Source organism: Symphalangus syndactylus, chromosome 7 (assembly GCF_028878055.3).
Source record: "Symphalangus syndactylus isolate Jambi chromosome 7, NHGRI_mSymSyn1-v2.1_pri, whole genome shotgun sequence".
NCBI lineage: Eukaryota > Metazoa > Chordata > Mammalia > Primates > Hylobatidae > Symphalangus > Symphalangus syndactylus.
This window is the reverse complement of record NC_072429.2, coordinates 103,132,217-103,159,936: the sequence shown is the minus strand read 5'-3', so window position 1 is coordinate 103,159,936 and position 27,720 is coordinate 103,132,217. Positions and strand designations below refer to the sequence as shown.

Genomic DNA, 27,720 nt, shown 5'->3' with positions numbered 1-27,720 from the left:
ATGTGAATTATTTGCAACAGTACCCAGAGTTTTAAGCACCCCATGAACTTGGCCGAGCAAGTCATCAGATCCCGGAGCATCTGGCTGTGGCAGGCAGCTCACTGTGCCCTCCTGGGCGCTGCTCCCCCCACCCCCTCCAGCATGGATGTCCTCAGGCGTGCTCCCTGGTGAAGCTAAGTCAGTTTTGAGGTCTGCAGTTCTGCAGCTTTTCAGCATCGTCACCTTGGACTCAGCCTTGTGCCTGCTCCAGGCAGACAGAGGTGATGTGACAGTGACTACATTAGCGCCAGCTGATTGTGCTTCCTAGGAGCAGACACCTTTTAGATTGGCCAAAGCTCGAACCATACAACTTAGTTGCTAATTGGGACCCTGAGGCTGAGCTTCTAGCTCTGACAGATCCTCCAAGATGCTTTATTTCAGGAGTGTCAATGAAATGCTAGCATGCACCACCACTGGAAGAGATGATTAGCTGTCACCAAGTTCTCACCCAGATGGAAAGTAGATAATTACTATTAAAATTCCAGTGTAGGTAATTGTTTGAATGATTGAAGAGTATAGTGCTTTCGTCCTTTGAGCAGGGGGTGAACACTGATGGCTGGAGTACTGGGGCAGGAGAATGGAGTGGGGTCAGCCTCAGCCTGCTAAGTTTGATTTCTGGCCCTGCTGACTCAGGACAAGTTACTCAAGCTCTCTAAGTCTCTGTTTTCTCATCTGTTAAATGGAAATACAAAGGTGGATTGTTGAGAGATTCAATGAGGCAATGTACCTGAAAGTACTCGGAATACAGAGATGCTTCATGGATAGTGGCCACACCTGACGCTGTGGGGACAGTCATTGGTGTCCCTCTGCCACTGCAACTTTTAGTAGTTTTTTTTTTCCCCATCCCTTTTGTTCTTGCTCCCTTTAGGTCCTTGCCTGTCGTTTTTTTTTCTTATTTCTGGCTCCCTCACACCAAGTTTTAGGTCTTCCAATTACTCTTCAGGAGCCTTGTGTTGTTATTGTTGCTTTTTGTTTGTTTTTGCCACTAGAGATATTCAGAGCAGGGGAAGAGCAAACTTTTTGTAAAGAGCCACATAGTACTTTTTTTTTTGGCTTTGTGGGCCATATGGACTCCGTTGCTAGTACTCAACTCTGCTGTTGTAGTGCAAAAGCAGCAACAAATAATATGTAAATGAATGTGACTGTGTTTCAATAAAACTTTATTTACAATGCAGGCTGTGGGCCAGATTTGGCCTGTGGGCCATGGTTTGCCAACCTCTGGTTTAGAGATTTAAGGATTTCAGACTCCTGTCATTGAATATCCAAGGTCATCTCTTCAGATGGACATCCTGATCTCCAGTTCACACCAAGGAGCCTTTGATGCCTGAAAGCCTTTTTGCCTTATTTTTCCACAGCACAGTCTTCAGACAGAGAAGCATGAAGTTACTTTGTTATTCACAACTGTTACTTTGTTTACTCATTTAAGTTTAGAAGATTCTAAACAAATTCCACTTAAACACTTAGATATAAGTGGCTTCATCAATTCAAAACCAACTGATGGTTTTGAGCAGTGAGCATTAGGTAAAACTTCCTAGCCTTGGCAGAAATATATAAGCTTAGTACTAGTACAGTGAGCATTGCATGGTTACTGACTGACTGTCTCAGGCCACTTCCAAAAGGGCTTACAGACCCTGCGTTGAGGTTCAAATGAGCTGGGAACCCTTTTTACTACGTAGCTCTGAGTTCAAGATCTAGTTTTTCCATGTGCCAACTGTGTCTTAGGCAATCTCATTCAGCCTTAGTGTTCTCATCCATAAAATAGGGATAATAATAATAATAATAATATTGATATCATATGTTTATTGTGAGGATTAAAGATAAGGCTTTTAATACCTAGCTCAGAGCAAAGAGGCCATAAATATTTGTTATGCCTATTATAAGAACATGTTTGTGGTGGCTTTGGAGTTTGAGTGCCCCTTCAGCTGTGACTTGGGAACAGAATCAAAGGCATTTATGCTTCTGTTTGCCTTGTTACCTTCTCAGGAAAGTTGGAGGCCAGGTCTTGATTCTTAGGATTGCAGAACTTGAAGTTCTCTCTGACTTTTAAAGGAGTGCTTCAGCCCATTTTTGTGGATTTCACACAATTCTTTAGCATTCTGGATTTCATGGTTGTCTGGCTTGACCATAGACTTTCCTTCTCTCTTTTACTAATATAACTCACTCCCTGGTTGTCAGGAAGTTATTTTCCGGTGTCAAACTACATTTCATCTGTCAGCATTTATGCTTACTAACTCTTTTCATTTCCCTCAGTAGGGATGGAGGGAAAATAGGTCATCTTCGTCCTTTCAAAAAAAAGACTAAAGTTTGGAAGTCCCCCAGACATTTCTGTTATCCAGCTTCTCTTTTCCATCCCTTAAATTGAGAGCCCTCCTTCCTGTCTTCCCTTCACAGTCTAGTCATTCTGTTACTGGGGGCAGAGGTCCTTGCTCCCAGAGCTCCCATGATGGTGGCAGGCTGCTTCCAAAATGGCGGCAGGCTGCTTCCAAGATGGTGGCAAGCCTTGTGTTCTCTGACCTGGGGTTCTTGGCCTCACAGATTCCAAGGAATGGAATCTTGGGCCATGCAGTGAGTGTTATAGCTCTATTAGAAGCCGTGGGCCATGGAAGAGAACCGTGGAACCCAGTGACTAGTGTTCAGCTTGATTAGGATGAGCCCCAGCACTTAGCTGTGCAGGAACACCTGATCGGGAGCAGCAATGGGAGGCTTGCTGGATCAGGAGTACAGCGGACACCCTGCCGGATCCGGAGAGATGAAAGTCAGCAGCGGGTCTGTGAGGGCAGCAAACAGCAGTGGTGGATGGCAACAAACACGGACCAGAAGACAGTGCAGTTGCAAGATTTAATAGAGTGAAAACAGAGCTCCCATACAAAGAGAGGGGAACCAAAGAGGGTAGCCGTTGCTGGCTCGAATGCTTGGGTTTATATCCCGATCATTGTCCCTCACGCTGTGCTCTCAGGCGATAGATGATTGGCTATTTCTTTACCTCCTTTTTGCCTAATTAGCATTTTAGTGAGCTCTCTTTACTACCTGATTGGTCGGGTGTGAGCTAAGTTGTAAGCCCCATGTTTAAAGGTGGATGCGGTCACCTTCCCAGCTAGGCTTAGGGATTCTTGGTCGGCCTAGGAAATCCAGCTAGTCCTGTCTCTTAATTCCTTTTTCTTCCTAAAATATGAAGCTAGAACTGAACATACCAATAAGTCCCTGGCCTATTGTGTACTTTCAGGAAGGATGTTGTGTGAGTTTTACCCAGTGTATTTCTATATAGGAAACTGACATGTTTTCCTGCTCAAGTTGTCCTCGTAGTCTGTCAAGCAATGTCAGCTTGCCAAAGGCAACACAGCTTCCTGGGAAGGATGACAATAAAATTATAAGACCAAGTCCACACGTCACCCCAGAAAGTTATTTCTAACTCTCACCAGTATGTCAGGCTAATAGCCTAGCTTTCCAAAAGCTAATAATCATACCTTACCTATAAGTACTTATCTGTTTAATATTCATAAGACATACATCCTAGTATTGTGCTAGCTTGGCTGATTCCCATTCAGTTCCTGTTCCTTAAAGACACTAAATTATTTTTAGTTTCCCACTTTCTAAAAACTACCGTATAGAACATGGAATATTTATGCTAAGTAGAAATCCAGAAATTTGCTAATAACTTATTTGCAGATAAGCAAATACATATATAAAATGCCTCTGTTTGCTCAGTACGGTGTGAGGCATAGGAGGTGAAGGACATGGTACCTACATACAAGGTCAGCTTGCTCATGTCTAAATCTAATTTATCTCACCATGATCTACATCACCATCCATGACCTATATTACATACCTCCAAGGACAAAATAGCAGAGTGAACTTTATTCCTTTAAGTCAATGTTTAGGGAGCATTTTTATAAACCTGCATTAAGTATTTTGTCATCTACTGAGCACCGGTAGAGTTCCAAGTTATTGTCCAATTTAGATTTAATAACGTGGCTGAAGCAATTCCCATTTTCTCTTCTGCAGGAGGCAGGAGTAGAAGTCTAAATAGAGGGTGGAAGATTGATGGGTGCAGTGAGTGGCAACTTTGCTTAATAATGACAATGTACTTGAAGCAGCACCATTTAGCATTTCCAGAGATGTGGCTGCTTTGCTCCCCATTTATATAACTTGTCACATCTAAGAAATTGACAGAAGAGGTAGTTTGAAATAGACAGAACACACGCTTAAAAAAAATCTTCTATGGTGATCACATCAAGAATGACTGGTCAATTTTGGCTTAAGGAATTCTTAATAGCATCCTAAATCCTTTACTGCTAAACAGAAAACAGACCAAGAAACATCATGGAGTATGAAATAAGCTGCTTCCTATTTATTTTCTGGTGGATTAAGAATGTTTTCATCAACTGCATGCTTTCCAGGTAGCTTCCCATAAAGCTTTCGAGGGGCAGTATTGTCTAGTGGTTAAGAGCACAACCTCTGAAGCGAAAGGCCCAGGCTTATATCATACATCATATTTATATCTCAGCTGCATGAACTTACTAGCTATGTAAACTGGGGTGAGTGTTACTAATCTTTCTGTGCCTCATCATCCTCATCTAGCCCATGGGAATAATAATAATAATAATACCTACCTCATAGGAAGATGTCATGATTATTATTGTTTCACACTGAATACATAAGGCATCACACAACACAATGTAGAGAGATGAGGTATATTTTTAAAGATGCCACTAATAATGCTGACATGATTCTATTAACTTCTTTTGTTTCTCATGGCAACCTGGTAAGAATCTATCTGTTCCAAGGCCAAAGTGCCTGAGTGGGAAAGAATATAACAGAATACCTAAAACAAGTCATTTCTCTGGGGTTGGGGAGACCCACATTACTCTAAGAAATTCTCTTTCTCTCCACAATGCTCCCTCTGAATGCACATGGGTGGTGTTGCTATCTCCTGCAGTCTCTGCTTCAGTGATTTTCTCATCTGTAAGAGCACGCGGCTCTTTGACAGAAAGCTATTCGCAAAGGGACAGAATGTTTTTCTGCAGCTGTGATGTGAGTGGTATCAAAGTTATTGGCTAAGTTGGAAAATAGCTTAACGTTTTCAGGGCTTCTGCTTCCATATCTGCTTCTGCCTTGGAGATGTGTATAATTGGGACTCAGTAAGACAACCTTGACACCCCTCTGCAGCGAGACGAACCTCTTTTATACAGGCTTAAAGTGAGCTTGACAAAGAGTAGCTTTTGCCTTGGGGCAGAGTGACCATGGAGAACACCATTTCTGTGAATCTGCTAATAAAGAGTCAGTGGCCAGGAACTCAGCCTCACTCCCTAGATGGTCAGGCTTTCATCATTCTGTATCCTTCGTGTTGCTGCCAGAGCAGGCCAAAATCCTAGCTGTCCAATCAGTCATTAGAGAGAGAGAATGTATTTCTCATAATTGCCACTCTCTTGTGCTGCTTTGCATTTGGTAAATTTGAAAACTATTTAGTAACGAATCTTGCAGCTCTTTGCTTTTGCCTACAAATGGAGTGAGAACATCGCCCCACATCTGCATCTGTTCTGCAGAAAGATTTAGTTGAAAATATCTTCTTGGTTCTTTCTGAGTCACAGGCCTTTTGAACTCTGCCTCAGAAACATCCATGGGCTCTTCAGTAAGGGAATAATTCTCCAGAGAACAAGGTGTCTATCAGTTAGGGACTTTGGTTGCAAACGCTGGTAACTAACCTGTGCTCACTTCAGTAAAAACACACTCTGTGGGAAAGACATGGGGAGCTCACAGATGGAAGGCACAGTCTCTGTGGCACAGAGAAGCACAGATGGAAGGCACAGTCTCTGGTTGGAGCCCAGACAGCTTGCAGCAGGAATTGGTCTGAGCTCAGGGATGTACCCTCCAACCACTTTTAATTATTTTTGTCACCATGCAAAATATTCCAAATTCCTGGGAAAGAGAATGCAATTGCCCACTCTTGGTTAGGGAAAAGCAGACAACCATGCCTAAGGGTCTTGTCAGATTATCTCCAAAGCAGGAAAGTAGTTTCTTTTTTTTTTTTTGAGACGGAGTCTTGCTGTCTCCCAGGCTGGAGTGCAGTGGCGCTATCTCAGCTCACTGCAAGCTCCGCCTCCCAGGTTCACGCCATTCTCCTGCTTCAGCCTCCCAAGTACCTGGGACTACAGGTGCCCGCCACCACACCTGACTAATTTTTTGTATTTTTAGTAGAGATGGGGTTTTACCATGTTAGCCAGGATGGTCTCAATCTCTTGACCTCGTGATTCGCCCCCCTCAGTCTCCCAAAGTGCTGGGATTACAGGCGTGAGCAACAGCACCCGGCCGCAGGAAAGTAGTTTCTTAAAGAAAAACTGGGGTGCTGACACCGGAAGATGGGAGAATGGATGTCAAGGGGCCAAACCACAGTTCTTGTTCTCCTGCATGTCTCAGGATGGGATAGTGTGTAGGGCCCACTTAAAAGCTTAAGTATGCTGCAAAAGATACGTGACGCCTGCTCCAAATATCTCACAGTGTCACGGCACCCTATGACAATAGTGTATTAGTCCATTGGCTGAATCTCTTAGAGCCTGGATGTGGCTTTTTTTTTTTTTTGAGATGGAATCTCACTCTGTTGCCCAGGCTGGAGTTCAGTGGTGCCATCTTGGCTCACTGCAACCTCCACCTCCCAGGTTCAACTGATTCTCCTGCTTCAGCCTCCTGAGTAGCTGGGATTACAGCTGTGTGCCACCATGCCCCACTAACTTTTGTATTTTTAGTAGAGACAGGGTTTCACCATGTTGGCCAGGCTGGTCTCGAACTCCTGACCTCAAGTGATCTGCCCGCCTCAGCTTCCCAAAGTGCTGGGATTACAGGCATAAGCCACCATGCCCGCCCTGTTTTCTTGCTTTCTTCCAAGATTATCTCCCTGCTTTCAAAGCATGGCCTGCTCATCAGATGACATGAGGCCCACCAGCTCTGCAGGGGAGGTTATGTGAGTCTGACTTTGGCCTCGGCTGCTTCAGGAGAAGCCACTTTAGGCAAGTTACAAGAACTTGGGGGATGTTTCATTACAGTGAAATAAAGGCATAGGGTGAGTTTTGAAAGGATGGGTCTGTTCCCATGTGCTATATGACAATGGTCCTAGATGGGTGTTAAGATACTGTGCTAAATACTCACCTCTCTCCAGGGCCTCTCTTAGGGACAATGCCTGGAGGGCAGTTGGGTTCAACCTTCACATTCAAGAAAGGCCTCAAATTTGTGCTTTTCAAATTATCACAAAAGCAGATTTTTCTAAAAGTTCCATAGATCCATTGAAAGAATTGAAAGAAAAAGCTGTGTCAGGCAGGGTTCTTAGCTGCAATCAAGAGAAATTCACTCTAAATAGTTAAACAAAAAGGGAATGTATCAAAGGATACTGGGTGGCTCATAGACTCTTCAGGAGGGCTAGAGGAGCAAGCTGAGAGGCTGAACAGCCAGGACTGATGCCCCAGGCATCCCACAGGGCATGGGAGAGCTCTGATCCTGCTCCTAGGCACAGATACTGCAGATCACCTCACTGCAGTGGAGCTCAGATCCTACTGCTAGAATCTCTGTCACAGCTGGCCCTAAACCCAGGATTGACCCATCTCTACCCTCCACATGGATTCCTGTGGTAGCTGCTTCCTGTGTCACCAACTTGCCAGGCAAAGTCTGGTGCTAGGGCATCATTTTGAAGGAGCCCAGGTCACATGCCTGGGCCCCAGCTGCAAAGAAGGCTGGGAAGACATGTTTTTGGCTTCTGCCATGGGGAGAATTCCCCAGAGGAAGTGAGTTCAAAGGAATGACAGATGTCCTTACAAAGATGTGTGACTCTGAACTTGCATTTGTTCCAATAATGGACCACATCTCCCAAACTGCACAACAAATGCATAGATTTTAAAAACCATTTGGTAGTAATCTGATAAGTCATGTGATGATATTGCATTGTATTTTTATGTTTAAAACTGTCTATAATTAAATATTGAAAATGTACCGCAATTTTTAAAACTTTCTGATGGCAGGGTTACAAATATAACAGTATTCTCAAAAGTTGGAAGTGGTTTCTGCCTCTCACAAGTTCACTCAATATTAAACTATGTGAACCTCGGACAAGTTGTGAAACAGCTCTATTTCAGCATTATCATCTTGGAAATGGAGTAATGATACTGAGCTGTGTGCTTATTACAGTTGGTAATATTAGAATCACCAAGTATTTATAGGTATTAGTGAATAAGTATTTCATATAAGCTAAGATGCCACTAAGAATGATGGTTATAACAATTTTACTTATTTATTCATTACTAATTAACCTGTACAGCATGCTAGAAATGTTGGGTACCCAACAGAAATGGACTGGATGTTTACCTCTCATTTACTTCAGTATTCTGTTCCCAAAACACAGTCATGTCCCAGAGGACAGTGGAGGCAGGAATTTAAACCAACCTGACTAAACAGGACAATCATGCAATCTTTTTATTTGATCATCACATAAACGTTTACGAAGCACCTAGTATGTGCTGAAGCTAAACCAACCTAGTCTGTGTCTTAAAGTGTGCACCAAGTAGGAAAAGAGAGCCTTGTCAAGAGATCATTGTGATACCTTCAGATAATGCTAAACGACAGAGGAAAATGTTCAGTTTCACCCCGTGTCATCAGGCTCAGCTTCTAGGGACCAGGATTCTTGGATGGAGTTTTAGGGCAAGGAGAAGGGCAGAAGTGAGAAGGGCACTTAGGGAAAAGATAACTTCATGTGCAAGGATTCAGAAGTGTGAAAGCTCCTAAGATTGGAGAATTACAGCTTAAGCTGGAAGGAAAAAGTTGGGTGACGAATGACACCCTGTCAGACACCTTCCAACGTGAAAGTGGAAGCACATTCCTTTTGCTGCTGGTGATAATGCCTCAAATTTACATTTTGTGTTAATTTGACTTCATTTACATAATGACTTAATATAAACAATCTCTTAGATGTCGTCTAATTGTCCTCTTTCTCTTGCTAACCCCAAGGCTGAGAAAGTTGAGGTAATGACCTTTTTTTTTTTTTTGGCATGAGGCAAAGAAATCTGATTTGATATTTTGCTGTGTCAACCTCATTTTAAGATCACAACTTATATCAAGGAAACAGTATAACAAGAACGCTGAAGATACTTGGAATCTGCCATCTTCCTTTTCTTAGCCCACAATAAAGCTACTTTGTATATTCCCTCTTGTATTTGCCCACATGCATATATTTTTTTCTGGTAGACATAATGTACATACTCTCTATCACCGGTTTTTCCATTAATATTACATAATTGTCAGGGTTTTTGCTTCCCAGAGTATTTTTAATTCTAGTCTTTCATAAATGCCTAATATTCTATAGGACAGACTTTGGAAAATCGTTATGCTTCAGTTTTTAAATAGTTTAGGCGACATTATAATGACAATATTTGTGTATAAAGATTATTTCTTCTGTTAGGTGTTTTCCCTAAGAGCTTCAGTAACTCTTAAGGATTTCTTTTTTCCTCTCATTCATGTACTTCAAATAACCATTTCAGCACACATTTTTAATTTATTTTACTTTCTTCATATAGCAGCCTTACTAATGCATCAGTCCAAAAATCTTCTTTATATAGTATGCTGTAATACAATCCCAAGAGTCCCTCCCATCAATATAACTGTGATGTGATAGGAATGCAGCAGCCCAGGCTATGGAAATATTTGGCGGATTGTAATGGCCATAAAAAGTCTTTTCACCCTGAAGATCTGAAGCCCTTCTATATTGTTTCCTAGCTTTATTTTCTTAGGGTTTGTATCTTTCATCACCATAATTCATCATAACTCATTCTATGCTTAGTATTCCTTTAAATAATTTTTTTCATTTTCCTGTTATAGTGATGTTATTTACCACTTGATTAATACCCCTCCATCCTTCTTAATGTTTGAAATTATTGTGTATTTGTACCTGCCTCCTGCTTCTTGGTGATTCTCTGACATTTTTTATATCAGTAAGTTGGTTCCTAAGGTCACTGAAAGTTCTTTTTTTTTTTACTGTAGCATACACTTAAAATATGACCCAGCAATTTCACTCCTGGGTATTTACGTTAGAGAAATATTCATGCAAAACAGATACCTGAATGTTTATAACAGTTCTATTCATATTCATCAAAAAACTATTTAGAAACAACCCAAATGGCCTTCAGTGGGTGAATGTATAGCACTGCGGTATGTCCATACAGTGGAATACTATGCAGCAACAAAAAAGGAGCTATTGATACACAAAACAAATTCGATGAATCTCAAAGGATTGATGTGGAATTAGATAAGTCAGTCTTGAAAGATTACATACTCCATGATTCTACTTATATGACAGTCTTGAAAAGAGAAAACTATAGTGATGAAGAATAGATCAGTGGTTGCCAGGTGTTGGGGATTGGGGGAGGGCATGACTACAAAGGGACAGTATGAGTCTGGGGTAGTGGTAGCACTGTTCTGTGTCTTAATTGTTGTGATGGTAACACAAATCTATGTATGTGTAAACATTCATAGAAATGTACACCAGAAGGTCATTTTTATTGTAAATTTTAAAAATATAAAAAGATCCAAGTTTCCAACCAGGTGCAGTGACTCATGCCTGTAATCCCAACACTTTGGAAAGCCAAGGTGGGTGGATTGCTTGAGCCTTGGAGTTTGAGACCATGCTGGGTGACATGGCTAAACCCTGTCTCTACCAAAAACAATATAAAAATTAGCTGGGTATGGTGGCACATGCCTGTAGTGCCAGCTACTTGGGAGGCTGAGATGGGAGGATCACTTGAACTGAGGAGGTAGAGATTGCAGTGAGCTATGGTCACACCACTGTACTTCCAGCCTGGGCAACAAGAGCAAGACCCTGTCTCAAAAACTAAAAATTAAAATTAAAAAAATCTTAGTTCCATCAAACTGGTCATATGTCCTTTGGCAAGTGATATAACCTTTCTAAATCTCAATTTATTTTTCCTATAAAATGTGGAAAATACTCTCTACCTTGGAGAGGCGTTCTAAAGATGAAATAAGGTGTTATAAACGATCTCCCTGACATACTAGATGTTCCTCTTTCTCTTTTCCATGGCAGCTATTTCTCACTGGGAGCAGATTATTTTTTATTATTATCATCACCATGCTTTTTTACAGCTATTTGGCTCTTAGGTAATAGCCTGGAGCCACTGAGGGTTTCAAGCAGGAAAGTGACATGATCTGATCTTCATTTTTAAAAGACGATTTGAGCAGCTTTGTGGAGACTGGTAAGGAATGCAGGAGGGTAAGAGTTGAAACAAAGAAGCCAGTAAGAGGTGTTGGGGTTGTCCAGGTGAGAGATGACAGTGTAGACTCCAGTGGGAGCCATGGAGAGGGGGAGAGGAGAAGAGGGGGTTTATTTTGGGAGGAGGTAGAACAAAGAAGCTTGATGCTGGTTGAGGGGTGAGGAAAGATAGATAGATGGTGATGTCATTTACTGAGATGAGAACTCAAGAGAGGAGCAAACTTGAGTGGGTGAGCTGTGGTCAGCATTACAAGTCAAGAATTCTGTCTGGGCATGTTGGGATTGGAAACCAAGTAAGCAGTTAGACCAAGGACCAGGCCAGTGTTATCTTGTTCATTTCTAGGACTGCAGCACACAGCAGCTGGGGCTTCCTCATCAGCCCTTCCAAATAAGGCTGGGGGAACTTTGAGCTGCTCCTCCTTAGACTCACTCAGTCTTGAGGATTTTTTAAAAATTTATCTCTTTAATCCATTCCTGAGAGGGATTGTAGAACCTTCTACCAGAATTTAGAGTATGCTATTATTCTAAGTGAAGTAACTCAGGAATGGAAAACCAAACATCGTATGTTCTCTCTCATAAGTGGGAGCAAAGCTATGAGGATGCAAAGGCATAAGAATGGCACCATGGACTTTGGAGACTCAGCGGGATAGGGTGGGAAGGAGTGAGGGATAAAAGACTACACATTGGGTTCAGCGTACACTGTTCGGGTGATGGGTGCACCAAAATCTCACAAATCACCACTAAAGAACTTACTCATGTAACCAGATACCACCTGTTCCCCAAAAACCTATGGAAATAAAACATTTTAAAGAAAAAAAGGACTCAGATTATGCTCATATTAGTCATTGCTGCCAGATTTTTTTCTTTTCCATTTAATGAGATTTATGGAAAGGAGGCATGTAGCATTTTCAAATACCCAGCCGGGAAGTCATCAATCATATTGTGTAGGATTGAAAAGTATTAATAAACTACTGAGAATGATGACAAATGTATGACATAGAATATGCTAAGAGATTATATTCCAACATATTTGCTTATTTCTGTTATCTTCAAATTTCTAGTTTTGCTACAATGAAAGAAATTCCATATATACTTTTCCTTGATAACTACCAAATCCAATTTGATAACTATCAAATAGCTATTTCCTTTGGGAAGGCAGGAACGGGCATGGGATTTGGGAAGGGGTATTGAAGAAGCCTCCATTGCATCTACAAAAAGTTAAAATTTCATAGAGCTGGATATAGGGTCTGTGTTCATCAGTCATCTGCGTTTAAAAATATCTTATAATTTAAAAATGAAAAAATGTGTTGTTAACATATAAATAAAAATAATTTTAAAATCTAAACATAAAAGACAATAGCCTCCTTCCACTCACTCCACCCTCATTAATCACCTTAAAGAGTGATCTCTTGGGTTTTTCTCTCAGAAAAATGTAATTACTTTGTAATGAAATGTTAATGTTATATTCTATTCTTAAAGTTACTGGTTACAGTGATGAAGCTATGACTTAATAGAGTTGCTAAGTTTTCTTCTAAGTCATTCTTCTTTTAATATTTTATATTTATCAAGTGAGCTGGTGATGATCCAGAACTTTTTTGTTGTTTTCACAAATATAGGACTATCTCAGCAAAAACTCATCATCAGGCTGTTAACTTCAACATTTTCGAGGGCATGGTTTGCCATGGGGTGCCCCTTGTGACTATTTCAAGAGGCAAAGTGGTATATGAAGCCGGAGTGTTCAGTGTCACGGCAGGAGATGGGAAGTTTATTCCTCGAAAACCATTTGCTGAATATATTTACAAAAGAATAAAGCAGCGAGACCAGGTGAGTGTGCCACAGTGGGATACTGCCACAGGTCGGACTGTCTCCTGCTTCTGGATATCTGGCTGGTCATTGTTGGTAGTGGTGGTGTTGACACATCACACTTGGTTTAATGTATTCCTGGGCTGTCAGGATTGATATGAGAGATTACAGATGCCAGTTTTTAGGGAAAGGATCATTATTGGATGAACGCATTTCCCCTTGCAGACTGATAGGTCAGTTCAGGATTTCCAGATTGTGGGGGAATCTGGTGGGGGCTTTTGGCAATTGTGTTAGTCAGGGGCCTCCAAGAGGCAGACACCAAGATGGATAAAGGTGTATGAGTTTTATTAGGGGAAACACTTGTGAAAGAAATTAGGAGGTGGCTGGAAAAGATTGGGAGAGCCCTCAGATTGTAAGTTAATCTGAAACCAGTAAAGAAAAGAAAGAGAGAAAATGGGTAGGAGCATCCTGGAACACCCTACAGTCTAGGGGAGATTGAAAAAGGCCGTCAGGGAGTCCTTGAGCCAAGTCTCAGATCTCCCAGCTACAGGCCAGGCCCAGTCATTGGCTGAGAGCCACTGTGGGAGGTGTGACCTCTGTGTAAAAGTGTAATGAAGTTCAGAGCTCAGCAGCAGCCCCTTGAAAAAATGTGCTCTCATTAGTTGAAGATCTGCAAGGTCCATTTTTATGACCACCAGAGCAATGGTGGAGTTTTGGGCTGCAGAAGACCTAAATTCTCTCTCGCCCTCGCCACCATTTCCTAGCTGTGTGGCCTTGAGCAAGTTTCTCGATCCTCCTTGGGCTCAGTTCCCTCATCTGGAAAATGACAACAACGTTTCCTTCCTAACAAATTGTGACACTCAAATGGGTTTTTTTTTTTTTTAATGAAAGGCATGGCCCAAAGCAGTAGCTCACCACACCTGTAATCCCAGCCCTTTGGGAGGCAGAGGTGGGAGAATCACTTGAGGCCAGGAGTTTGAGAACAGCCTTGGCAACAGAGTGAGACCCCATCTCTACAAAAAATTTAAAAATAAAAAATAATTAGCCAGCCACACCAGTGCACTCCAGCCTGGGCAACAGGTTGGTAGGAGGTCAATAAATGTCACTTTTGTCTCTTTGCTTTCCCCTTTTGATGACCAAATCTCTATCAAAGACCCCTGTTATTATAAAAGAGATATTGGGGCTTTCACACAAGTTTTGTTTAGTTCACACACAGTTTGAAATAGTTTTAAAATTTTACTACACCAAATACACTAAAATATTTGAGAATTTTAGATTTAAAAAATCTAGATTTCTGGATATGGGGGCCATGGGAGGCAACCCTGTGTCCTCAATCCCACATGGGTCCAATGGGTCAGAGCTAGATGGCAGGCCCCTAGCTAGGAGGTATTTCTGGTTTTCACCCAGAAGGCTTCACACATTACTTGCCTGGCCATGTTGATGGTAGTGTTTGCCACCCTTGGACTAGTTCTAAGGCTTGTCCCTCTTCTTTCCATTTTTCAAATGCACCTCTCCTTTTACAGAGCTCTCTGGCTGTTTTTCTGATTCAATTCATTTGGATCTTGTAGAGTCTTTGGTTTCTCCTCTAATGTCTTATGGAAAAATTTTTACTTGTGGATCCTCAGAGTCTATTACGCAAGATTTATCCATTTTTAAACACTTCCTAAGGCTTTGATTAGGTAAACAAGTTTTCTCACGTGCTTTAAATTCTCAGAAATGCTACAGTTCTTTATATGCTGTATTTATATGCTCAGTCAAAATAGATGGTTTAAGGTTACAGTTAATATTTCTGGGGAGTTAGTTTATAAATGTTAACATTAATGGATGACAAGTAGGTGGTAACTATAAGAATCCTAGCATCCTAGGTGTTTCTGAAGATGTATGTGATAAATAACAGCAGCACTAACATTTAGTGAGTGCTTACTGAATGCAAGACACACTGCTAAGGTCTCTGTCACTATAATAACCCTGGGAGGGAGGGAGGTATTTTTTTCACTTAAAATTAGGGAACTGGCCAGGTGTGGTGGTTCACACCTGTAATCCTAGCAGTTTTGGAGGCCGAGGCAAACAGATTGCCTGAGCTCAGTAGTTGAAGACCAGCCTGGGCAACATGGCAAAACCCAATCTCTACTAAAAATACAAAAAATTAGTTGGGCGTGGCAGCGCACCCCTGTAGTCCCAGCTACTTACGAGGCTGAGGCATGAGAATAGCTTGAACCTGGGAGGTGGAGGTTGCAGTGAGCTAAAATCACACCACTGTGCTCCAGCCTGGGCGACAGAGTGAGACTCTGTCTTAAAAAAAAAAAAGAAAAATTAGAGAACTGAAGCTTCAAGAAATTAAGAAATTTGTCCAAGTCACACAAGCAAGTATATGGCAGGGCCAGGACATAAACCCTGCTTATCTGATTCCAAAAACTTTATCCTTAAGTAATAATAGATACTGTGAATTATAAACATTGGTTAAATGAAGTAATGAAGGATAAGTTACTCAGCATTTGTTTTGGAAAAAATCTCTCAAGGAAAAAATTAATCTAAGTTGGAGGCACTGATGGCAGCTGGTGCATTCATGAGACTGTAGCAGTAATCTAGGAGATGAACATAGAGGGTGGATTTAGGATATCATAAAGTAGTAAAATCAATAGAACTGGATGATAGATTATGTGACGCCTGAAGTGAATCCAAGGCAGCGCCAATCTTGGCATCAGTTCCAGTTGCTTCCAGCAGGGGCGCTAGACTAACAGGGAACCCTGATAGACCATATTTAAATGCTTGGCTTTGCCTTAGTCTTCTTATAGAGAAAATGTTTCAAGGCAGCAGAGATCATGAAATCACTGGTTTCATCAGTTCTCCTTTGCAAATTGTTTTGTGATTTTTTTGGCAGAATTAATGCCAACTGCAATTTTTATGAGTTCACTATCAATTCTGTGAATTATTTTAGTTTCTTAGTGTTTTTTTCTGGTATCAAAGTTTTAGGCATTTTAGTGCATCATTGTTTTAAAAATACCAATAAATGATAGTTATCATGTGTTGTTTTGAGCACTATCTGCCAAGCTCTGTACTAAGTGGTTTATATTCATTATTTTACTTAATCCATAAAGCAAGCCAAGTGGTAGGTATTATTGTTCCCATTTTACAGAATAGAAAGCTGAGTCTCAGTAAGATTAAGTAATTTTCCCTAGGTTAGGCATTAAGTAAACCTAAGAGCCAGGATTTGTGATAAGGTCTTTTTGATTCCCACTGTACCACTGGACCTCTGTAGAGACAAAAAAAAAATAAAAGGAAGAAAATAGTCATGAAACCCAAATCATGGAGAAATGCCTTATTCAAAAAATGTTGGTGTGGAAAAGATATTAAATAAAATGGACAAAATGAAATGAGGTTTGGGAACTGTCTAGAGATGGTTCCCTATGGCATTAGGCAAAGACAACTTACAGGATAAAAATATCACATGAAGGTTAAGAAAAAGAATCATAAAAACTCTAGATTTTTAAATTCACATGAGGTAATCAAAGTCCTTGCTTTGATTTTCATTTCAAATATTCAAATTTCTTTGTGAGTGGGGATAAGAGTTTGAGGGCAAGCAGGAATAGCCAATGCTATTTCTTTGCTTATCTGTTATCCCTACCAAGAAAATTAATCACTTCCTATTCTGGACTCCCAAAGCACAGAGTACAGAGTCACATCAGCATTTGTCAGTCCCTGAACTCAGCTGATCTGCTGGCTAGAGTGTTAGTTCCTTCAGAGCAGCATCTTATTTTTTTTTGCCAGTACTTGGTACATAGGAGGCATCTGGTAAATGAATAAACTGCACACAGAAGGAGCAAAAGCTATAGTTTCAGAGATGCGTAGAAGGAAATTTAACTAAATTTACCCAGCAGATTACCCCTGCCTTATTTCAAATAGTGGGATTATCTGTGAGAGCTTGATTCTTATCTATGATTTTATTACATAATAATAAGATGCGTCAGCATCATACCATGCAGCTATTACTGTTACTGGATCTTTTGGGAAATTTCAAAGGAAAGAAAAGACATTTTTATCTGATTTGACAGCTTTGGGGAATTGTTAATTTATTTATTTTAAAATGTAGACAGCTGATCCTAAGGGAAAATATTGAATCAGAAGATGAGGCATAAAACTTTATTTGATAAATATAACATAATAGAATATATTTCAACTTCATATAAAAGTTGTTTAAGGAAAGAAAAGTAAAAGAAAAGAGGGAGGGGAAAAATGTAAGAGCAACTTGGATGTTCAAGGGAATCCTGACTGAGCAAAACTACATATTATTGTTTACAAAAAAATATAGCTCTTTAAGTTAAAATGGATTATGTTTCTTGAATTTTTGTGTGTTTAGAGTGTTGTTATAAGTTCCAACAAAATGTGAAAGTATAGACATTTGTTAAGTCATCTCTTTTTCTCTTTTTTTTTCAGTAATAGGGGTTCCCAACTTTTTCTAGAAAATCAGGGTCACATTGCATTTTATAGAGAAACAGGAATAGCTTCATGGAGTGATGTATGGTTTCAGAATACTGCTGCCAAAGCTTTTAAAATGGGTTGTATCTTTGCAATGATAAGCATAATTTGCCTTGTAGATAAGATAAAATTGAGTGGATGGCTGCTTTGGTCCTTGAGATGGGTATTCTCCATTTCTGAAATAACCATTTGTCAATGTCTTTCTCAGGATGGTAGCTCAGAGAAAATAATTTAAGACATATCACTTGCCATGTAATCCTAATTTCTTCAGGTTAATTACTACCAATACAAGGTAATACACATGCTGGACCTGGCTCATTTTGGCTCACAAGAGACATATGTATGCATCTATGCCCAACTCTTCATTCAGTGGTGTCAGTTTGGTAGCTTGAAATCAGCCAGAGAAGGAGTATTTACATCACAGAAATAGGTAGGTGCTTTAAGTTAGGGCTTTAAGGGTGGTGAGGAAAAGGGAAGGTAGAGATAGTTGTTAATATTTACCAACACATCACTATACACAGGACACTTTCTAAGTACTCTTTTTCATGCTTTATCTAATCAGTCAACATTCGTTCAGTAAATATATATTGATCACCAGTTAGGTTCCAAGCACACTTTAATTCTTACAAAAACCCTTGAAGGTAAGTAGTGATATTCCTATTTTATAGATTAAGAAATAGAGGCTCAGGGAGCTCACACAGTTACCAAGTGGCCGTGTTGGGACTCAAACCCAGGTTTGTCTACCTCCAAAGCCAATCCCTTTAATTTGTATCACTGCAGTATCCTAACCATAAAGTTTAATCCCTACTCAAACAAATAGCCACCCATTCCCCCATCCTTAGGATATCGCTCCCTCAGTCTCCCCTCTGCACAGAGGGTTCACTTCCTCTCAGACTGGCAAATTTACCAGAGGAGCCAGCCCTGAAACGAGACAGCCCAGCTTTGTAGCTCACAGCATTTTATTTGTTTGTTTACTTATTTATTTATTTATTGCTTCAAATCTTTCCCTCTCCCACTCCAGCCAGGATATTTTAAGGATTAAATTGAGATATTTGGTAAATTGTAAACATCATCAAAATGCCAATTTTCATTGTTATAGATCACCTCTGTTGCACCTAGGGCTTGCTCATGTACACGTGATTCACAGAGCCCTGGGTAGCTCAGTTCAATGTGTGCTGAGTGCCCTCTACATTCACCAGGCCAGGCGTGGATTTCATTCTCCGGGAGTCACTGTTCATCTGGTCTGCTTGCTGTTGACCCAGCATCTGCTGTTTGGAAGTTCTGTTGTCTTTATCGATATTTTAGTATCTTAGCCTCCATGAACAGTATTCAATCATTAATACCTTTGGGATTCTTCTCTGTTGATCTTGCTATTTTCAGAAAGTCTAGCATCCAGCTGGGCATGGTGGCTCACACCTGTAATCCCAGCACTTTGGGATGACCTCAGGTGGATCACCTGAGGTCAGGAGTTCAAGACTAGCCTGGCCAACATGGTGAAACCCCCTCTCTACTAAAAATGCAAAAATTAGCCGTGAGTGGTGGTGCATGTCTGTAATCCCAGCTTCTTGGGAGGCTGAGGCAGGAGAATCATTTGAACCCAGAAGGCAGAGGTTGCAGTGAGCTGAGATCGTACCACTGTACTCTAGCCTGAGCAGCAGAGTGAGGCTCTGTCTCAAAAAAATAAATAAATAAATAAATAAAAAGAAAACAAAGAAAAGAAAATCTAGCATCCCAGCACATTCCATCCTCAGCAGTCAATATGATTAAATTTTCTTTTTCTTTTCTTTTCTTTTCTTTTTTTTTTTTTTTTGAGAGTCTCACTCAGTTGCCCAGACTAGACTGCAGTGGCATGATCTTGGCTCACTGCAACCTCCACCTCCTGGGTTCAAGCAATTCTCCTGCCTCAGCCTCCTGAGTAGCTGGGACTACAGGCATAGGCCACCATACCTGGATAATTTTTGTATTTTTAGTAGAGACGGGGTTTCACCATGTTGGCCAGGCTGGTCTTGAACTCCTGACCTCAAGTGATCAGCCCCCCTCAGCCTCCCAAAGTGCTTAGATTATAGGTGTGAGCCACCATGCCCAGCCCAATATGATTAAATTTACTATCAACTTATGTCTTCCTTTTTCCTTGGTCACGTAACCAAAAGGCATTTCTGCAGTTATGAAAGTGTAATGATAATTGGAATTAATGTTTATTTATAGAACCACAAATTATATAATTTTCATTTCTGTCTCTCTATTAATTTGTCACAATGACAAGTATCGTCAAATACTGAGAACTCACGTTCAATTCTCATTTACCAAAGTAAACCACCGATGTCCTGCTAGGTGAGGTGCCACCTGTGTCTTCTGTATTACTTATTTTTTGTGCGTGCTGCTATAACAGAATATCTGAGGCTTGTTAATTTATAATGAACAGACATTTATTGGCTCACATTTCAGGAGGTTACGAAGTCCAAGAACGAGGCACTGGCATCTAGAGAGGGCCTTCTTGCTGTGTCATCCCACGGAGGAAGGCATCACATGGCAGAAGGGCAAAGAGAGGAGAAGGGAGAGAGCCAAAGGGGCAAAACTTGTCATTTTACAAGGAATCCACTCCCAAGATAATAGCATTAATCCATTCATAAAGGCAGAGCCCTCATGGCCTAACCATCTCTCAAAAGTCTCACCTCTTAATACCGTTACAATGGCAATTAAATTTTAACATGAGCTTGAGAGGGGAAAAACATTCAAACCACAGCAACAGCCTCTCATGTGGTTTTACCCTCAAGCCATTTTATTTGATTGTGATACCATCAAGATGGAAAGAATTGCTGTCAAGGTGTGATCATCTAATCTTGACCAGCATGTACTAGGGGGAAAAAAAATACCATAATCAGATTAGCCTTCCAACAGTTTGTTCTCAGGGCTTGATTCTCTTGAAGTATTCCTTGAGAAAGCTGTCAAATAATTTTAGATGATGTTACCCTCAAGTGATACAATTGCCCAATATCATAAAAAGTTTCAAGAAGTCCTACAGTCAAGAAATCTCTCTTCATTTAACAAATGTTTGTGGAGCACCAGGCACTATTCTAGATGCTGAGGATATAGGCATTAATAAGACAGCCAGTCTGATCACAAAGAGCTTATATTCTACTTGTGTCAAACTATGGTTCATGGTGCTTAAGTTCTAGTTGTGTTTGAGCAATTTTACACCTCTTTGTGCTGTAGCCAATGAGCACAAAGGAGGTAGATAAAGCAGTCTGGAGATCAAGAGACATCAAAGCTGGAGATAAAATTTGGGAATCATAACATATAGAGATAAAACTGTGAGTCTTAAGGTCACCAAGGAGACTATATTAGAGAAGAAAGGGGGCTTAAGATAGAGCTCTGGGCCCACCAACCTTCAGAGGTGGAGGAGAGGAGCAAGCATCAGTGGAGCCTGAGAAGGCTGACCAGTGAGGCAGGAAGACCATCAGGAGAACATGGAGTCCCAGAAGGCGAGAAAAGAAACCTGCTGTCTTTGCTCAATCCAGAATACTCTGTTTCCTCATCCTGGTTTTTCTATGTGTTTTATGCTGCATAAATGTCCTGTAATGTCCTTTTAGCCAGGAAAATAGGGATGGAGTCTTTATTATCACCATACTCATCTGGGATGCCAAAGAAAGAGGCTCACTTTATTTTGACCCTGACTGCTAGTGTCAACTACATGCATTAAGCAATGGCTCTGCCATATGCTGGGGTCTGTGTCAGGCTGGGCAGTTCATACTTCAGACAGAGGTTTGCCATTGTCATTAGAGAGAAGGAATAAGACAAGGATTGCTAAGAGTTGGAGGTTAAGTCTACTTAGAAACCAAATGTGCAGCTGAACTTCTGAATAACAGCAGTGATAGTTTCAGATTCTGCAGAAGGAGTGCCATCACTTTTCCATTTTGTCACCGTGAACATCTAGTGATGTCCTAAAACATGCCCAGAGAACAATGCCAGAAGTGATAGACAGCACAAAGATGAAGAAGGCGTGAGTCCAGCCATCATAGAGCTTATGTAACCCAATTCTAAGAACGAGCAAATATTAAAAGGTTAAAAGGGCTGAGAGGCTTGAGACTGGAACTTAAGTTGTCTCTGATTTCTGCCAACTTATCTATCAAAGGGAAAGACTGTGGAGTGTGAGACAGCACAGGACTCCTGACAGGAGGCTGCTTGTTTCTGAGGTGGCCGTGCATGCAGGCGTGGCTCCCATCCATGGCCATTCTGAGAGGAAAGCAGACCTGGCCCACCCAGAGCCTCAGAGGCAGGCAAGAGAGAGACAGTGTGCAGGTTAGACCCAGCTAGTCGGGTCAGAGACATGTGATGGTCAGCGTGACCTGGGTGACAAGCCAGACATGGCTGGCTCCATGACTGAACAGCCAGAAAGCAGTTTGTAGACAGCCGGCCACAGAAAAAGTACAGCCCAGGCCAGGCTCAGTGGCTCACGCCTGTAATCCCAGCACTTTGGGAAACTGAGGCAGGTAGATGACTTGAGGTCAGGAGTTCAAGACCAGCCTGGCCAAGGTGGTGAAATCCCGTCTCTACTAAAAATACAAAAATTAGCTGGCCGTGGTGGTGTACGCCTGTAATTCCAGCTACTTGGGAGGCTAAGATATGAGAATCGTGTGCGCATAGGAGGTGGAGTTTGCAGTGAGCCGACATTGTGCCACTGTGCTCCAGCTTGGGTGATGGAGTGAAACTCTGTCTCAAAAAAAAAAAAAAAAGAAGTACAGCCTGGAGAACAGATAAATGATGCAGCACAACAAAAGAGCGTGACAGAAACTGAGTCAGCCCAGGCCAGGCCAAACCACAAAAAGAAGAAAGCAGGCTTAGATGGGAAGCCCCCTTCATACCTCCCTCCCCCAAAATCCCTTCTACCCATATCTACTGAGTGCTTGTCATGAAGAAAGAGAACAGCACACCGGCCCTCTGTCTGCTGGGGGAGACTGACGAGTGAACAGATAATTCCAGAAACCTGGGGTAAGCAAGATAGTGGATAGGGCACAGAGGGCCAAAGCTTCCTAGACTGATGATTAGCTGAGCTGAGTGATAAAAGAGAAGTCAGATAATTACACAAAAATGAGAGCGGCAGCCCAGCCCATGCAAAAGCATGGCCCTGACCGGAAGCTACCAGGAAGGATGCTGATGTGCCTGGCCTGGGTGGTGCCTGCTCCCAGAGCCTGCAAGCTGGGTTCTGGGGAAGCATCCTCTAGGTGATGGAGCAGGCTGTAGAGTAAGCCCCACCCTGAGTGAGGAGGGCAGGCCCTGTGCGTGATGGCCCCACCTGAGCCACTGGCATGGGCAGTCAGTTCCCAAGACGGAGTCCAGGACAGACAAAAAATGAACAGCTGAAAAGCATAAGTAGTGTAGGTTCAAGGAAGTGGTGTAGGAAGAGGGAGACGGAGTGGGATCTGAGGAGGGCTGCACAGCACACAGTAGGCGGCACAAAAGTCTGCTCACTTAGGTCACATGCTCCAGAGGCGCTCACTGCAAAAGAGCCTGAAGATTGAACTGAAATATGCCATCGGCTTTGCTGAGTATGAATGCCAAGAGGAGCAGAGAGAAGGCAAGCCCTCTAGGTGATAGGCAGGAACGAGCTGAAAGAAGGACATAAATCTTGTTTTACTCAGACGGGCCTGGTTTATACTTATGTTAATTACGTTTAGTGCCCTTTTCATGCTAAGAAGTGTCCTACTTTGGATGATAAATTGTACAGTCACCCCAGGATTAAGTGATATTCATGCAGTCTGGCTTGGAAAGTAAAGCCAGGAGAAGAAAAAAAAAAAAAAAACAGGGACCAAGGACCTGAAAGGGAGGATGTGGCCAGAGAGTGGGGTATTAGGTGAGTTTAAGGTTTCAGATGTGGTGGTCCAAGGTGGTAGAAATGGGAGGCTGGCCCTTCATTTCCTGGTGTCTGTGTTCCTCAAGATGACAACAGGGCTCAAAGACCGAGTAGACAGTGAGCCAAAATGGAAGTCCAGCAAAGCATTCAGACAGATACAGAAAGTGAGCAGAAGCTTGGCCTGGTGAGGGAAGGGCAGGAGTCCCCCCATTTCCTGAGCACTCAGTGCACACCCGATGCAGTGCTTCAAGTTCTGTGGCTGCAGGAGCCGTGGGCCTTGTTCTGTGTTGGATCCGCAGTGTTTGGCGTACTCTCTGGGGCTGTGTGAGCTCAGTAAATATCTGCTGAATGAATGAAGAAAACGCTTTGGCTCTGGAAATTCTCAACTATCTGAGAGATAGGTTTATTTCCCCCATTTCATAGATGAGGAAGTAGGCCTGGAGGCATTAATTAACTTGTCAGTTTCCTACGGGTAGTAAATGGCAAATGGAGAATTCTAAATTAGATCTGTCTCACTTCAAAGGTCACACTGTTGATCACTACAATGTATTAGTTTGGGTGGTCAAAATGAGACCCACAATAATTTGTTATTTGTGTGTGTGTGTGTGTGTGTGTGTGTGTATGATTTCAAAACTCTGCTCAAGCACTGACAGCTCTTGCTGAATCCAGCAGAGGGTTCTGCTGCATAGTCGGTCAACAACGAGGTGAGATGCTGTGGAAGATCCATAATGGACAGAGACAGGAAAGTGGAAAGCGTACACAATTGCTAGAATCTGAAGCAACTGCTCTGAGAGTGTTAGGAGAGGTACAAAGAAGCACTGCAAACTCTGGCGAGTAGGACTGAAACTAGAAGAAAAGGTCGGATGTTGGAAAGGACAGTGGGAGACAGTCGTGGGACTCAGAAGGGCGTGAGGATATGGCAGAGGGCCCAGTGAGTGTCCCTGGGCCTCTGTCTGATGCAGATTAATACCCACAAAAAGTGGGACAATCCAGATTCTCAAGGTTGCCAGGAATTTCTGTGAAAGGCCAAGGGGATGGGGAGGCACGTGATAAATTTACAAGATTCTTTTTTTAAAAGCTCTCACAATTCATAAAGGGAGCTACACTTAACTTTGAACTCAAGAAAATAAACCACCAGAGAGAAATGAAATGTTCTCTTTCAGACTTGCACACCTACCCCTGTGGAGCGTGCACCCTATAAGGGAGAAGTCGCCACACTGAAATCCAGAGTGACAAAAGAAGATGCCCCAGCGGGGACCAGGAAACAGGCCCACCCCTGAAGTGTGTGCTGTCGGTAAGGGACTGTGGGCAAGAAAAGTCTTCCTGCATGACAGCATATGAAATTAGCATCTCTCCTCATAAGGGTGGAAGAGACCAAGGTCAGAGGCTTCACAGTGATTTAAGACTCACAGACAACTGAGCCAAGGGAAGACTGATCAAAGCAGAACATTTAGATAAGCCTTCCAGATTGTAGAAGGCCTTGGGCTTGCTAGAAAGCCATTCTTTAAGATGTTAGGAAACATTCAATACAGCCTTGGAGAATCAACTATGAGCAAGTTGCAGTAAGGAGGCTGATAACATACAGAGGGAACTACTTAAGACAGGGTGTATAATTTCATGGTCAAAATTTACAAATGGATTAGGATCTTATCTGGAGAAATGAATCTTCATATTGTAAATACAACGGTGTTCTAAAATTTAGAATAAATGAAAAATGAATAAAATGTTGCTTTAGGGGGTATAATGCTTCAGAAAAATTCTTTCATAGTATCTGATTATTTCACAGTTAGTTTTGGGAATAATATTACAGATACAGTCATTTTTGCAAAAGTATTTGAGCACTTCATCAGTTTTCTCTGTCTTTTGACATGCAGATCTTTCTTTTCTGAAGTGCCTAGTATCATCATCCTTGTCAATTTTCTTTCTTCAATTGTCTTCTGGTCCTGCTCTCTCAGATTCTCATTTAACAGCGGCTTTGCTGTAATTTTAGCGTCTCCCTAATATCACTTCCACTGACTTCATGAAAGCTACATGTTTTGCCAGTTTTGCAATTTTGCTAGGCTCTTAATTTTGTTTTTTAACGTGTGATATGTTTTCAGACAGTTCAACACGTGGCCATCTGCACAAGACTTAACCCCAGAGGTTGACCTAATGGACCTGGTTAGACATTTGTGTTAATGAGAGGCACAGTTTGACAACGGTCTGGTTTTCTACATATTCAGGCACTGCACCTTTTCACATTTTGACAACCTCTTATTCCCTGCATAAATCCTGTTCCTGCAGGGATTTGGATAATGAGGGCTTGAATGGCAAAGCCCTCTGTGCTACATGCCATGTTCTTTCATTATTGAATGTTGTGTCTTTAACAAGACTATCTAGCCCAAAGTCTCAACCTTTTTGTCATTTTCAGACTACCAGAATTATTCTTCTAATCCAGGATGATTTTGTTAAAAATTCAGGGAAAGATTAGCAAGAGAAAGAAATGCGATTCAATGCTATAACATGCTATTAATGACATTTATAGGAGCAGGATTAGTGTTTACTTTGATTATAGCATTTCTTGGGGGTTAGGTTTGAATTCTGCATCTCTTTGTGAGGGAGAATGTTACAGTGAGTTCCTTTCATTCTCTTTAAAGGTAAAATCAGAGGAAAAGAGGCTGCCATTCCCTTCACAGCCAAACATTGTCAACCCATGGAGAAGCAGGCCTTATTCAACTCCCTGGGATCCTTTAGAAAAAAATCACCGCTGTAGGCTTCTTTGATTTCCTTTCAGAAGCAATTGCTGTCTTTCTCACTGTATCTTTGTTGCTGCATAAGATTGAAGGTATAAATTTATATTATTGTGATGGAAAGGCTGTGTGGAAATTCATTGTTGATACTTTAAAATGTCATCTTTGCTTGTACTAGATTTCTTAGAATTTTTAAAAATCATTTTCTTGTTTAGTTTCTTTTTTAAAAAAATGGTTACATTAGTTTTAAAATAGCTCTGTGATTTTACTTTTTGTTGAAATTAATAAACATTGAGATCTTTGTTTTATACCTTATTATCTGATTTATTTGTGTCTCCTTCTAACTAGTAGGATTGGGATTCTAGGAGGTTGGTTTTCATTTGAGAGCATGAGTTCCTGGCCACGTCTCTTCAGCAACTTTTGGAAATCTGATCTTGGAAACTCCCACCTAATCAAATTAGATGCTCAAGTTTAAAATAAGTCCAAGGCAAATTATCCAATCACAATGATGAATGTGGGATTTGAGGGAATTAAATGGAATCAGTATGGCTGAAAGATGCTGCCTTAATACCTTCCTTCCCCTACACTTCCTAGTCTATGGTATGATCCTTCTGTGTGTGCAGAGAAGCTAAGCTTAGATTTCTTCCCCTGGGTAACTAGGTCAAGAGGGATTTTTAAAACATGGAATAAAATCGGGGCGATTATGCTCTCCTTGCAGGTGCATCTGCCCCCAGCATACTCACTTAGGAGTATATTTGCACATTTAACAAAGGGTAGTAGAAATTCAGTTTACCCAATTATGATTTGTTTTGAGCACATAGAGAAAGGATGGTGAGCTGCACTTGAAGAAAATCCTTCTGGTTCAATCAAACTACAGCTCTTTCTTCTCAGGTAAGAGATACTTTTAAATATTTATTTCTCTCCTCTGCTTTGGTTGACAATGGAAAGTCTACAATAAGACTACTGAATCCTGTCGAAAGAAATATTTAAATTGCTTTCTTACCCAGAAGTCAATTCCCACTCATCCTTTGGTATTTAGCTGAAATAGCACACCACTAAGAGTCTTACCCAGATCTGACATGCTCCTCCGTAGGAGGCCCAACATACACCCATCACCGTGCCTTATCTGGCTGCCTTATAATACCTGTTCTACTTGTCTGTCTCCTCTAGGAAACTGAAAGCTTCTTCAGGACAGAGCTTGTCTGGTTCACTATTATTTCACCAGCATCTAGCAGAGTACCATGCAATTGATGGGTATTCAATGGATATTTATTAATATTCAGATAAGGGAGGAAGTGAAGGAGTTCCTGTTCAGTTCTCAAATTCATAAAGTTAGTGAGAACTCTCAACAAAATAGGGACAAACTTTGTAGAATATTTTAGTGTAAGGCTGCTTTAAATGGAGAGCACAGGTCATTATCTATTTGATAGATCTGTGTGGGAGAATGAAATAGCTATAGGATTCTGCATCAACAAAGACATTTGAAATGAATGTGGAAATCCCTTTGTTGCTTTTATTAGATTTTGTCACAATATTTTTATGGAAAGATAGGTCTAAATAATAAT

The 27,720-nt window shown here is 41.3% G+C and overlaps 1 protein-coding gene across 1 annotated transcript in view; it reads left to right on the top strand.

The window, feature by feature from the left end:
* The window catches only part of DPYS (dihydropyrimidinase), an 87,043-nt gene extending 60,864 nt beyond the window's left edge, over nucleotides 1-26,179 (top strand). Inside the window, exons 8-10 of the mRNA XM_055284853.2 lie at nucleotides 12,913-13,120; nucleotides 24,590-24,720; nucleotides 26,063-26,179. Coding sequence (XP_055140828.1) covers nucleotides 12,913-13,120; nucleotides 24,590-24,706 — 325 coding nt within the window. The 3' untranslated portion in view covers nucleotides 24,707-24,720; nucleotides 26,063-26,179. The remainder of the gene's footprint in view (nucleotides 1-12,912; nucleotides 13,121-24,589; nucleotides 24,721-26,062) is intronic.
* Nucleotides 26,180-27,720: the final 1,541 nt, after the last annotated feature.